Below are 13824 nucleotides of genomic sequence, written 5' to 3' on the forward strand. Positions count from 1 at the left end.
AGCAGGAAATATGTCCATATTTATAGATATTGCTACATATGCAGAACATTTCTTGGGCTGATGATTAGTAATGTAAAAGAAAATGTTGATTATATCATGTGCAGAGGCATGTTTTCGATAGGAGAGGAAGATTTACACTGTAAAAAAAAGCTAGTTATTTAAACTAAAAAATGTCCCAGCTGCCTTAAAATTTTAACTTGACTGAATTTGAAAAGATAGGTTTATTTGTATTCATTCAAAACAAATAACTTTACTAGTCAAGTAAAATTTTAGTTTATTTAACCGTAGTTTCCAGTCTAGTTGTTTTGTCAACACAATCTTTCAATTTTGCTTAAGGCCAAACCAGGGACCTTCTAGTGCTAACCCCAGCACTGTACAGCCACTTCATGTAATGATATCTTAATTACATATTTATATTTGGTCGAGGTTGATCCCTTTGACTTGCATTCTTAAGATAAGACAAGTAAATACAAATAAAAATTAGAATAGATAGAATAATTAAAATCAAATAAATGGTGTATACAATTGTAGGAGTAATAGTGACAAGTTAAAGTGACAATTCTGAGATAAAGTGGCATGTATGGTTAATAGCAGCAGCATTAGGGCCCGATCAGACAGAACGCGCTTTGCAGGCTGTAAAACGCGAGGCCCACCGCACTGCCTTTTTTGTGGAAGTAAACACCCGATCAGACAGCGCGTTTTAAGAGCTGGGGGCGGCTTTTTTTTCCTACTGTTATAAAGGCAACCACAGAATCATTAGCTGTCATTAACCTAACCGTTACATTGTAAAGTGACAGAAGGCTCGCCTCTCCTTTCATCCAATTGGACAATGAGAAAAAACGCCCATGACGTTGGGCGCTTTTCTGCTTTGAGTTGAAGTTTTTTCAACGCGAGGCGCTCGGAGCGTTTCCTCAAAAACGCGAGGCGCACAGAGCGGGAAAAAAAGCGAGGCGCTCTGCAAAGCAAAAGCAGCGCGCAAAAAGCCTCTCATTGAAAACAATGACAAAAAAGCCGCCCCCAGCTGCTCAAACGCGTCCTGTCTGATCGGGCCCTTAAGCAGCATGAAATAATGAGGTATAACATTTAGTACAATATAAGGTGCAATATAAAAGTGGCAATAAAATACAGTATGGTATATTACAGTATATGTATATAATGTAGTATGATATGGAATATTAAATTAATCGCAAAAATGTAATATAAAAGTAAAATTGCAGTAATATAGTATAATGGTGTAATATAATAATATATACAGTATGTGGTATCAATAATAATAATAATATGATGTATAGTACAGCAGTAAAGACAGAGTATTGGATGTAATATGGGGTAATATGGTACAGTATGTTTAGTACAATATGAATACTGTATGTATAGTCATATGTCAATTTGATCGTTTTTGCACTTTGGAAAATGACACACAAATATTGAGTGATCACAACAACTTCCAATTAAACTGACAATGATTTATAAGTTAGCATGACTAATTGTTTTAACAGTGAACGTGTCCTCAAACAGTCTGACATATGCTAATGCCCTCTTTTGCTGTAATGAGCGGCCAATAAAGCATTTAGAAGTATGCATGCCAAACTGTTAAACTGTTAACATAACATTTTAGCAATACAAATTTTCAGTTTGATACATCAAAGCTTTGCTAAGTAATGCATGAAATCTGATGTGAAAAATTAGTTCCAGTGCCATCTCTAATTCCACTGATTGTCAGGGAGAAAGCAGAAGGTGTTGCTTAATTTGCCAAACATTGCACAAAGCAAAACTGTGGGAGAGAAGAGGACTGAGTTTATGCTTTGATAAGTAGTTTCCCTTAGATGTCAGAGTCCAACACAGCCTGCTAATCTTAATCTAAGTGAAAGCAGAGGGAATATCCAGGGAGTGTCATATTGCCGCATTGTGTTATCTGTTGCTCGCAGGCCCACCGGCGCACAAAGAGCGGGACCACAGGGGCGAGGAGGAAAAACATTCCCTTTTGAAAATAGTGTTATTTCGGAAAAGACGAAATCTGACCACCGCTGAACAGCTTCCTCCTTTCTTGCATGTTAATTTGCTGTCTCAGACATTTTTCTAAAGCTAATTCCACCACAGCCAATCACTCAAAAAAAGCTTTAAAAATGTTTGGTTACAGGTCTGTAATCATTTCCCTGTGTGTGTGTGTGTGTGTGTGTGTGTGTGTGTGTTTTCTAACTAAGTTTTTGCGGTTACATGTGTGCCTCAAGGTCTGTAAAGTGCTGAGGTTTGGAGCGACAAAAAATAAAAGTGGGAAAGAAGAAAAACGGTGTGATTAAAAGTTTAATTAGAAGAACGAAATGGAGTGGGTTTCCTATTACTGCATACTTGTTGTAGCTCACATGGTGCTGCATACTAATATGATCCCCCCTTATTTAATTCATGAGCAATTAAAATAGCTGGTCTAGATTACGGTTTTTATATGTTTATTCGTTCCCAAAAAGATGGAGAGGGTGCAGCAGGATTATGCATCCGGGCTTTCTTGTTCAACAGTTGAAAGAAAAAAAGAAACTTTGTGTTTAGAGCGTCCAACATATGGATTAACTGTCTGTACAGTGTACTGCTTTGAAGACAGCAAATGGCAAAACATAAAAGCATTAAACATTTATGAAAAAATTGACAAGGACAAGAGTTAAAACACGTTGGAAAAAAGTGAATAAAACTGCCCAAAAAGACACACGGACTGAATAAAGGATAAATAAAGTGTTCCATAAGAAACATGTTAGCAACACACCAAATAGTACAAGAAAAATAGTGTCAAAGCTGACGAAATATACTTGACATGTCTTGTGTTGGCTCACCAGAAATGGCTTCAATACAGGTGGGAGATCACACACACACCGTTCTGACATCTCAGCCGAGTCCCACACGCCGAAAAACACACACAACACTGTATGTGATTCTGCCATTACGCCGTCTAAAAGTAGAATTCTAAATGTGTTCAAAACCTTTCAGTCATTCACTGGTAGTGATTTGGACAGCTGTTTTTCAACCACTCTCACAGACAGCAGACAAAAGCCATGTCTAGACAATGTGCTTCGTGGAACTGCAACTAAAAGCTGAAAAATTGAAGCTGAATAAAATGGTGTTAGTCATTTTTTCCTATGGCCTACTCATCAGGACCTAAATTTAGGTAAAAGTCTGTCATTCAATCAGTCAGACTACAGTTCATACTTGTTATTCTCATTCAGACAGTGTTGTGCCCAAACAACATTGACATGTTTACATTTTTGAAAGCCGGTGAATATTAATGTAGGATTGCATTGAAAAAGTGGCCAGAGGCTCTTTTTCACTTTAAGGGTGAAAAGGCCTTGGGCAGAAAGCTTCAACATTTTGGATGCAATATTTTCCCTGCGCTGATAAATAAGGGGGAAAAAAACTCTGAAAATGTTGAATCTTTGGACCAAAGTTGTGAGACCCACTTCTCTTCTTTATGTCTCAACTGGTGTACCCAAAGACAGCAGAGCAAAGACAAGAAAGAGGCACTTTTTCAGCTGTGATCCAATCTTCTTTCCATCCATCCATCCATCCATCCATCCATCCATCCATTCATTCTGATCCCTGGACTGATCACCAGTCAATGACACATAGAGACAGACAACCTTTCACATTGATTTAGGGGGCTTTCACATTAGGGACCCGGGCCCGGATCCAAGTACACTTGACCCTAAAGTCCAGTTCGTTTGATTAGTGCGAACACTGTGTACCATACCCGGGTCCACTTGAAAAGGTGCTCTCCAGTACGGTTCATGTGTACTCGGGCATGGTTATGCATCAGATGTGAAAGCTAACTGTACCAAACCGCGGAAGTGGACTGCTTTTTATAATGTCTCCTCTGAAATCTGCGTATGTGCTCTTAACTGCATGGCCATGGCTGATACAGTAGGAATGTAGGTGAGAGAGTCGTTCTTGAGATTTTATCGTAGTATGAATAAAGGTAGGCATAGCGTGAATGTCGGCTCCATTGTACGGGCTTGGGATCATGCGATTTGCACGCTGATACTCTTTTTCTTCTCCTTGTTTTTGAGGTGCATTACCGCCACCTTCTGCTCGGAGTCCTACCGCAAGTGTACTCAGGTACAGAACAAAATTACTAATGTGAAAGCTGACCAGCGAGGGAGAGGAGAGGTGAAGCAACCGTACTTGGGTATGGTATGAAGCAATCATACCTAATGTGAAAACGCCCTTAGAGTCACCTATTAAACTAACAAGCATGTCTTTGGACTGTGGGAGGTATCCGGGGTACCCGGAGAGAACCCGCGCATGCATGGGGAGAACATGCAAGCGCCACACTTATAGGCCCACTACGTTCAAACTAGAAACCTTCTAGCTGTGAGGCAACAGCGCTAGCCACTGCACAGCCGTGCAGCCCCCATTGTTTCCTCCAAGGGATCAAAACTACCAATCATGCGGTCGACATAATATCGCCATTCTGTGAAAACAGGACTCGAAGATGTCAGATTTTCATGAGTAATTGTAGGGTTTATTGGGTTGGGTGGATTATCAAATTTAATTCTCAAGGACAATTTTTGACTTCCTAAAACTACGAAAACCAGACAGCCAACCCTTTGCCCTTGCCTGCACTACATATGCCACTCAGAAAGTTTAAAAAATAAAAGGATTGCATCAGAGTCAAAAGTGCGCAGCTCTCTCCTCTTTCCTTTGATGTCTACCAGTGATCCATTACCTCGTGAGAATCGGTGAGCATTTCCCTTCAGTTCTTCATTGATTGAACTCAGCAAACATTTAAAATAGTGAGGCGCTTAAGCCCGGTGGAGTCCTGCAACACAAGTTCAGTGGGTTTATTTGATCCTCATGTGTTGTCCCAAAAGTAATTCCAGCACATTCTGATTCAAATCACACCAAAGTGGACTGAGTAAACACAAGGAAACCACCACAAAATGTTGCATGACGGGCATATTTTGCATCTTACACAGTGCTGCCAGTGATCCATGATCTTCCACATTGGCCGGATTTGACTCCTCCCCGCAGTTTAAATGCCAAAAGTTTGCGCTTTAGCTAATTGCCTGGTAAAGGTCAATAGGCATCTGAAAATGAGACACATCGTGGGTGTTCATTAGATGTGCTGAGAGCTGCTAGTGCATATAAGAGCATTTCTGGGCACAGCCGATGTCTTTCTCCTCGAGGGATACTTTGTGAAGTCCGTTTATGGCGTGTTGTCAAAGAGGAGGACAATGCTGTCAAAGCCTTTGTTTGTGGGGCATCCACTGTAAAGACCAGCCAAGGGGTGCAGTAAATCTGTCAGGAAATCTAGCTGCCTTTTGTATGAATAAAAGGAGATCAAGCTGCTTTTGGGACTGTTATGAAGTTCACATTGTTCCAAATGGCTCGAACACTATCCTGCAATTTTTTACATATCCAATTATTCTAAGTGCACACAGATAAAGGAAATAGTTAAACACATATGGTTGTAACATATCTCCAACACCCTCCTGTAGAGTGTATTTATTACTCTAATAACGCCAAACACCATAGCAATCAAATGACTGTAACAGCCCCTAACAAGGCACCAAAAAGGCCCAAGGCACAGTAGGAACCACATGGTACCGTCGTCGTGGCCGCACAGTACACCATAGCAACTATTGAACAACTCTCTGGAATTGTTCCAATAGCATTATCAAACACCCAGGGAACTACCGAGCCATGCCCAAACAAACATCCACACTAACTATTGCAAACACAAAAAAAAACTACAGAGGAATACCCTGCAAATGCTCACAAAAGCTTTGCTACCACCTACCAACAACCTTGCACCGCTAATGACCCAACAACCAAAGTTTCAGCCTCGCAACTAAGTGGCTTCAAAGTTGATACATTTAGCTTACACACCAATGGCTAAAAGTTTCCAACAAACACACCAAACATTGTAGAATCAACTGAGCCATGGCCAACCAAATGTCGGCAAAAACCATGGCAACACCAGTCATCGACCTAGCAGCCCCTACGCAACAACCTAGCAATGCCCCAAAAACCAAACGTGTAGCCAGTCTTGAGAAGGTTAAACATTGTGCCCAGGTGGTTTTACTCCTGTATATTATTTTTTATCAATCCATTATCTAAACCACCCACCAATGTTTAACGAGATCTTTCAACTTCCTGTCGTTTTGAAGTTGTAAGACGCTGGGTGTACTGATATACATATCAAAGTAGAATCCGTCTCTGTGTTTCCCTGTCATCTCTGCTTGTGTTTGTTGACATAGAGGAAAAATGGCCTATAGACATAGCCACATCTGTCTTATATAAGTGCACATCTTTCAATATAAGAGACAACCCTACTGATATGGAATAATAAGTAAAGGCTTTAAATCCCACTCTCCCAGTATATCTAGAAAACATGACGCTATTTTGAAGCTCAAAGAATTGCCTTGGCACAACAGAAGAAAATCTGAACCATTTATCCAACCAACATGGGAGTCAGTGCAGACAAAAAGCCTGTGACCCAAATGAATGGAAATGTTCAACCTATGCCAATTTTATATGCACAGGGGGACCGATTCTGCATAAATGCACAAGGCTGGCTTGACTTAAGAGAAATATATGGTTCACCAAGGGATTAAATAAGACTAATTGTTACCCATGCATTCTTGACAGAAGGAGAACTGCTGGGTGAATTAAATGATTGGATCTCATTATAAATATATTTGAGCGGCATAGGCCTTAAAAGCTCTCCATTGACTGCAATGCCTCTCCACGGGCCGTGTGAAGTGCTATCACTTTGAAGAGCACTATGAACGTTGAAGAAGTTACACCCTCTGCTGTCTTTCTAATTAAAGGCAGAGTCGATAATTGCTCTTAAAAGAATGCATTTTCAGTGGAACACTTAACACCTCCAATCACCCTTCACCCACACGCAAAGTGCATAAACACCCACACACCAGTAGAGTTTGTCCTCGTATAAAACCCCGAGCCAGAAACCAATCAAAAAAGCTTTGGCATTCTCTTGGAGCCTAAAGAAAGAATCCTTCCCCTGCCTGTCATCTATCAATCGCGTAACAAAACGGTCTTCAAAGCGCAAAGCTAATGCATTTGATGCATGACAATAAAGCTTCTCCCAAAACCTATAGAGTCCTTTGAATAAGTGGCAGTCGAGGACTTTAAAGTGTTTCTTTGACAAACCACTTAGTTCTCTGATTTTAGAGGACGAGTAATGATCCCTTCAGAGAGGAATAAACGGGGGAGGGGCGGCGGATTTAAAAGAAGCCTCTGCGACTCTCAAACCAAGGTTTTAACAACCTGCATAAACTCGAATAAATCAAAGAAGCAATCGCGCTATTCAAACACTTGACCACAGTTACGCAGTCTTTCATCACTCTTTTTCCCCAGGGTGACTGTCACTACAAGCGTTTCCTTTTCTCTGGCTAATTATTACTTGTGTCAATGTTTAAGACAGAAGTATTTCACTTAGAAGAAGAGAACTCCTAATGGGTAAAAGTTGCTATTTTCATCCACTGACGTGTGATCCGTGAGTGACGTGCAATTAGAGCTTTCAAATATATAGCAAGCCTATTGAAGGTGATTCATTTATGTGTTTGGATACATTCTAATGGACTAAATATAAACCAAGTGCAGCTATCCCTTTGCACACTCTTCTAATTGTCTTATTAAGCACCGCGGCTGCATCCAGAGACGTACTTTCAACTCTCATGTGGAAAGTTTGCACACTTCCTTCGATTATTTTCGAATGTAGGAGCTTCCTCTGAACGAAATTTAAGAGGCACTTAAGAACACGGTCACGTTAGAACGCGAGCAGACATCCATTTAACGACAGAGAACCGAATTTCTATCCCCAGAGGCGTCTGGTGAGCGGATCTATCCCAATTAAAAGATACATTGACATTCAATTCTTGGGAAGACTTGCCGTATTTGCCGCGTCCACTCGAGAACAGTCCGTGTGTGACTAAAGATTTTCTTTAATTTTAAGAGGCCCGAAATTGACCCGTGTGAGAAACACTGATATGTAGGGTTGGTTTACCTTGCAGGTGAAGCTTGCTCTCAGGGCTCTGCAGGAGGATGGAGCTGACCGAGTCCAGATTGTCATAGCTACTGCATCCGAGGGGGCCCGTCCGAGTCTCCGTCACCTGCAATAGAATAAAGACATTTGAAAAGGAAGCTCTTGTAAGTGAAAGGTTAAAGCAGCATCACAAGATCCATCAGCTGTTAACAATGTCAGCTGGCAGGAAGGTGTTAACACCTGTTCATTACTGCTGTCATCGGATAATGTTACCGTCATTAGGCTAACTTTCTTCCTTTGATTGGCCTTCCCATGTGCTAACTTATAGCCTGCAGACGAGGAAGATTGTGCGGTAACAGAATGCATGGCGACACTTTCTGACACATGAAACATGTTTTATAATCTCACACTTATTTTTCCACCAGCCATAATGTGAACGCTAATTGAGCCGATGCTTCAAAGTAGGAGTAATTGCATTCTAAACAACACCTTTGCATAATGTAGCAGCTGGTGACATGTCCGACTTCCTGCAAGGAGGCAAAAGCTTTTTCTGAGGGAGGAACATTTACAGTCGTTTTTCTTGAACTGTGTCCTTGTTCGGGTGCAAACAAAAGAAGCGAGACTACAGCCGTGACTGTTCTTGCCCACCCCAAACCTCCGTCAAAAGAAATAATGACGCCATTCAGACGTGAAGAAGCTGCTTTAAAATATACACCCTCCACATTTGAGACCTTGAAGAGAATGCTTTTGAAAGTGAAAAATGTCTCTTCTTTTCAGTTGCCTTTGCTCATTAAGTTGTTCCAGCAGTTCCTAATAGTACTTTTAGTACTTTTACAAGGCTCCGAGATGACAAATGAGGTATTACTCAACAAAGGAGATTAAGGGAGAGATTAGATGAATCTCACTAAAAACCTCAAGTGTTTTTGTCTCGCAGCTCTTTGTTCTGAACAGAGATAAAAACCGCCTATGCCAAGCAGCAGATCTTTAGTTTGCAGATGCCATACAATTAAGACGGTAGGTGTAATCACATATTTGATATTGTATTAACTTTTTATGTTTGGAATATATTGTCAGTATAATTGCAAAGGGAGGTTTGGGGATATTACCTTAAAGGGGGGTATTATGCTATAATTTCAAGCTTCATATTGAACTCTGTTATACCTGTGGAGTAGCTTAGCATAATTTACAGTTCAAAAAACTCATCATGTTTCTCACACTGCTGCTCTGTGCTGGCCCTCATACAGCCTGAAATGACTCAGTCTGCTCGGTCCCTTTAAGAAACCCCGCCCCCTACAAGCACCTACTTTCTTCTGATGGGCCGGCTTTCCGAAGCCTGCTGAGGCTGCGTTTTGTGATGTCACAAACAGATATGAAACTTCACCCACGTTTAGTTTGGACATCCAACATTGTAACATATATGTGTTAAAATGTGAAACAGCAGAACAGCCCCTCTTTAATCGTTTGTGTCTGTCAGCGCTTAAATCAGCAAAGCGGGGTTGTTATTGCGGAATATGACAAATGTATGTCACGGGTGAAGTCTTGGGAGTTAACCCTATACTAGCTGATTTTTTAAACCACTTTTATTATGGCTTTGTGAACCAGAACAATGGTCAAAAAATGGCAATAATAAGACCAGGAAGAGTCAGATGAAGGTCAGAAAACCTAAAGTGGCTAAAAAAATTGGTAAAACAAAAGCTAAATACAGAGAAGAGTGATTATTTCTACTTGGTTTGCATCTATGAGCAACTTATGTGACATATTGTACAAGTCGTCAATAGCTTTAACGCTCCGCCGTTATGCCGCCTTTGCCATTTTACATTGAAACACGCAACGGACGTTGAGGAGGTAAAAGTGTAAAGGGTGCAGCTGTGGCTCAGTGGTAGAGCTGCTCATCTTTCAATCGGTGCTCCCTCAGTCGACATGTTGAAGTGTCCTTGGGCACTTCAAACACCGAACACCAAATTGCTCCTGGTAGCGCAGCCAACGGTGTGTGACTGTAATGACTGACTGAGAGTTGGGCGCTTTACGTAGCAGCCTCTGCCAACAGTGTGTGAATGGGTGTGTGAAAGGATGAATAGTGTAAAAGCAGCTTTGAGTGGTCACAAGTCTAGAAAGGTGCTATATAAATACAGTCAATTTACCATAAACAAACAGCACAAGTTTTACATACACACACAGTACTGTTCTGCCTTGCCAGCTCCGCCATTTACACTGATGCCGTTTCCCTGTTACGCCTCTGTTACTACCTCTGCTGCCGGCTCAGAGGTGGCCCCACCACTCCGCCTCTGTGGGTTTTACATAAAAGATGATGCGTATAAGAGACGTAATAATCCCAGCTTGAACTGGCAGTGTAAACAGGGGTTAATGTGTATAAAAAAAAACAAATATAGCAGCTTTAACTGACAGAAAGAATCCAACAAATGTAGGGGGAAATTGAAAGTAAAACAAAGAAAGTGAAAAAAGAGCTAAAAATAGATCCCATTAGAACGATAATAATGTTCCTAAAGAAATTATGAAAAACAAGCTTTGTATGGAAATTTACATTATCTATAAGATTAGAAGGCTTAAGCTTTGTCTAGGAAAGGACATTATATTAATAAGATTAGAAGGCTTAGATACAGTTGGAGGGTTTTTCAAGCTGATCCACAGGATTGGGATCGGGGCCAATTTGGACACAGGCTGCTGAGTTTCCAATACTCTGCCTCGTGTAACCTTTTGTCTTTTCGGTACATTAACAGTTAAAAAAACAGCCCTTTTACACTCCATTAAAACACCTTACACTGAGATGGTACTTTTAATCGAAGCTAATCAATGAACTGTGGTCTTGAGGAACGGCTTCACGTCTCTTGTCACACTGAACCCGACAGAAACATCACATTTATAGAAAAAAACAAATTAACATTTCGGTTGTGTGATGTCTTATCACCTCTGGCCTCGGTAATTTGTGCATTCTCTACTGGTGTGTGTGAGAGAGAGAGTGTGTGTGCCCGGGTTTGACAGTCTGATGCCATATTTCCTGTCTTTAATGTTGATACTGCAGCAGATGGTGGGCTGACAAGCAAGAAATTAGACAGATGTATATCTTACCCTTGGCATCAGGCTGGTGGGGGGAAAATGCAGAATCATGGAGACAGGCGGGGACAGACTCCGCAGGAGGACTGTACTGTCTCACTGTCCTGTGGTTTTAGTGTTTAATAAATTCTGCTTATTTTAATTTTCCTGGGAGACATTACATTCACATCACAGTGATGCACCAGGATTGCTGTATGGATTGTTTAACTTAAACCCCTTTAATTGTTAAGGAACGTCTGAATGCACTGAAGATATCCAGCGTTTAACATCAGGGTGGTGAACTGGCACGTTCACAGTGTGTTGCTGTTGCAGTGGAGTGACATTCTTTGTGTATTTGTGTGTTAAAAACAAGTTTAATTACCAGTAATAAATTAAATATGCATTGAGAAACATCTTCATCAATATTTCACAAGAATGTTGTGATGTTATATTACAACAATATGTTTAAGTAAGTGTAATATCTTTATGCGAACAATAACCTTGAAAATTTGCAACACACACAAACACTATGTCCATCCATCCATCCATTCATTCATTATCTACACCACTTATCCTGTTCAGGGTCGCGCGGGGGGCTGGAGCCAATCCCAGCTGTCATTGGGCGAGAGGCGGGGTCACACCCTGGACTGATCACCAGTCAATCACATAGAGAGACAGACAACCTTTCACGCTCACACTCACACCTACGAGCAACTTAAGAGTCACCAATGAACCTAACAACCTTGTGTTTGGACTGTGGGAGGAAGCTGGAGCACCTGAAGGGAGCCCACTACGCCCAGGGTTGCCAGGTCTGCGGTTTCCTCGCTGAATTGAGTTACTTTTGGAGTGTTGCCACGGGTGGAAATTTTTGTCCGCTGGTTGGGTAGACCTACTTTGTATGCAGATTACATGAATAATATGCTATACATAGAAATTCTTGACTTTTAGTATTATTATAGATTAAATAATTATTTATACCGAAATCCTACCAAACGGACTCCAGATCATTCAGTACTACACACAATAGACATGGGACATGCATGCCCACATAACAAACCCACACACACTACTTTGCCCGACATAGTTAGTGAACTTGAACTGCACACAGTGCACCGAACGTATATGAACGTATACAGACTGTAGCCAGCTATTGTCCGCAGCAGTGACACCTGCAGTAGAATCCATTAACACGCCGCCAAACTGAGAAACATAAGTGGGAAAAATACAGGAAGAAATACACAAAGGACTGTGAAGGTGAGAACGGTATCAAAGACTGGATAGGACGAGTGGCTGGGGATGATATGAAAGCTTTTTGTCCGTACTGTAAAACCGAGATTGCAAGGGGTGAGAGGAGTTGTCCGTGATGGATGCCAGTTTTGATAACATCCTTCTCTCACCCACCTCTATGACCGTCTGAGTTTAATCAATCTGTGTATTTCATAATGCATTTGGCAATGATAGCAATGCTGATGGACTTTCAAAGCAGTGTATATGGTTTGGCAGGGGTATATTTTGAGTTCTAGTATTGGGCTGGGTTTGTCACATGAACCTGGCAACCCTGACTATCTACCAAACTATCTACAACTACACTTTAACGTTGATCAGGTCCAAGTCATTTACTGTTTCTATAAAAGCCTCTTTTCTAATAGTAAGATGAACTTCCTGTTTACATCCAGGACGGTCAGTGTAATCCTAATGACTACATGGAAACTGGAATAGGAACACTATTGCCACTACATGGCAAAAATGTAGTACTCCCACATGGAACATTATCCTTGTCTGGAGGCTGCTGGATCTTTGGGTAACTCATACCAATGGTGGACGAAATATTTACAGCATGTTAAAGTTAATTGCTGAGCACAAACTTAACATATTCCTCCTTAAAAACACAATATTTTGTTGCTAATAAGCAGTAATGTCACAGCCGTCATACTGTAGAGGCCCATACCAGTCCAGTGTAGCCTTACTCACAATATAGCAAATATGTTTCCTGTTTTAGGTAAGACTGGGGACTATTTCTTGACAGCCGTTTATTATGTTTGACTGATAAAACTGTGGATGAGACATCAGTGAGCATTTAACTGCATTTTCATCTAACTGGTTTACAATTAACAAGCACGCGTCCCTCATCATTTCCATCCAGCCACACAAAGGACTTTGAAATGCACCTCGTGGCCTCGCATAGAGTGCATGCACGGATTGATTACAGAGCCACACTTGCCTATCACACTCCACCATCTTGATGGCTGCTGACACTGCTTTTTTCCTCCCTATTTGTTGTCGCCAAATGAATTACTTCCCTCAAAAGGTTGTGTTGCATGATCCATGGTGACTGAGCAAAGTGAAAATCTGTCCTCTGTCGCCAACGGACATGTTCCCAGGTGGCGAAGCAGACGTACGCAGAAGCTAGCACACACATACACTTCAGTGGCGGCGCATAAACATGAGCACAGCTTGCATCAGCCAGTTTAGCATACTGTAATTTTCCTCCAAGAATTATTGGAAGCCGGACTGGAAGCAGACATACGCAGCTTTATGGATTAGAGACTGACCCTTGTAATCTGAATGACTTTAGGAAAGTAGTATGCAGCACTTGTTCAGCTCTCTCTTTTCTTTCTCTCCAGCACACAGTCTAAAAGAGTGCTGTGCACCAGATTATGAAAATGGAGTATAACGTAATAAAAATACAAGGAGCAATCAAAGGACTGAAGTGGGCCGAGGGGGACTTAGAGGATTTGGATTATTAAGCAGAACACAACAGTGGAATCCCACTGGGCACA

General features: G+C 41.2%; 1 protein-coding gene across 1 annotated transcript in view; it reads right to left on the reverse strand.

Moving 5' to 3' along the window:
- Positions 1 to 13824, reverse strand: part of brinp1 (bone morphogenetic protein/retinoic acid inducible neural-specific 1) — a 148303-nt gene that overhangs the window by 33365 nt on the left and 101114 nt on the right. Inside the window, exon 5 of the mRNA XM_069673665.1 lies at positions 8015 to 8120. Within this exon, the coding sequence (XP_069529766.1) occupies positions 8015 to 8120 (106 nt within the window). The remainder of the gene's footprint in view (positions 1 to 8014; positions 8121 to 13824) is intronic.

Source organism: Semicossyphus pulcher, unplaced genomic scaffold, assembly GCF_022749685.1.
Source record: "Semicossyphus pulcher isolate SPU_LCO1_2020_fin unplaced genomic scaffold, fSemPul1.0.p SCAF_22, whole genome shotgun sequence".
NCBI classification, from domain to species: domain Eukaryota; kingdom Metazoa; phylum Chordata; class Actinopteri; order Labriformes; family Labridae; genus Semicossyphus; species Semicossyphus pulcher.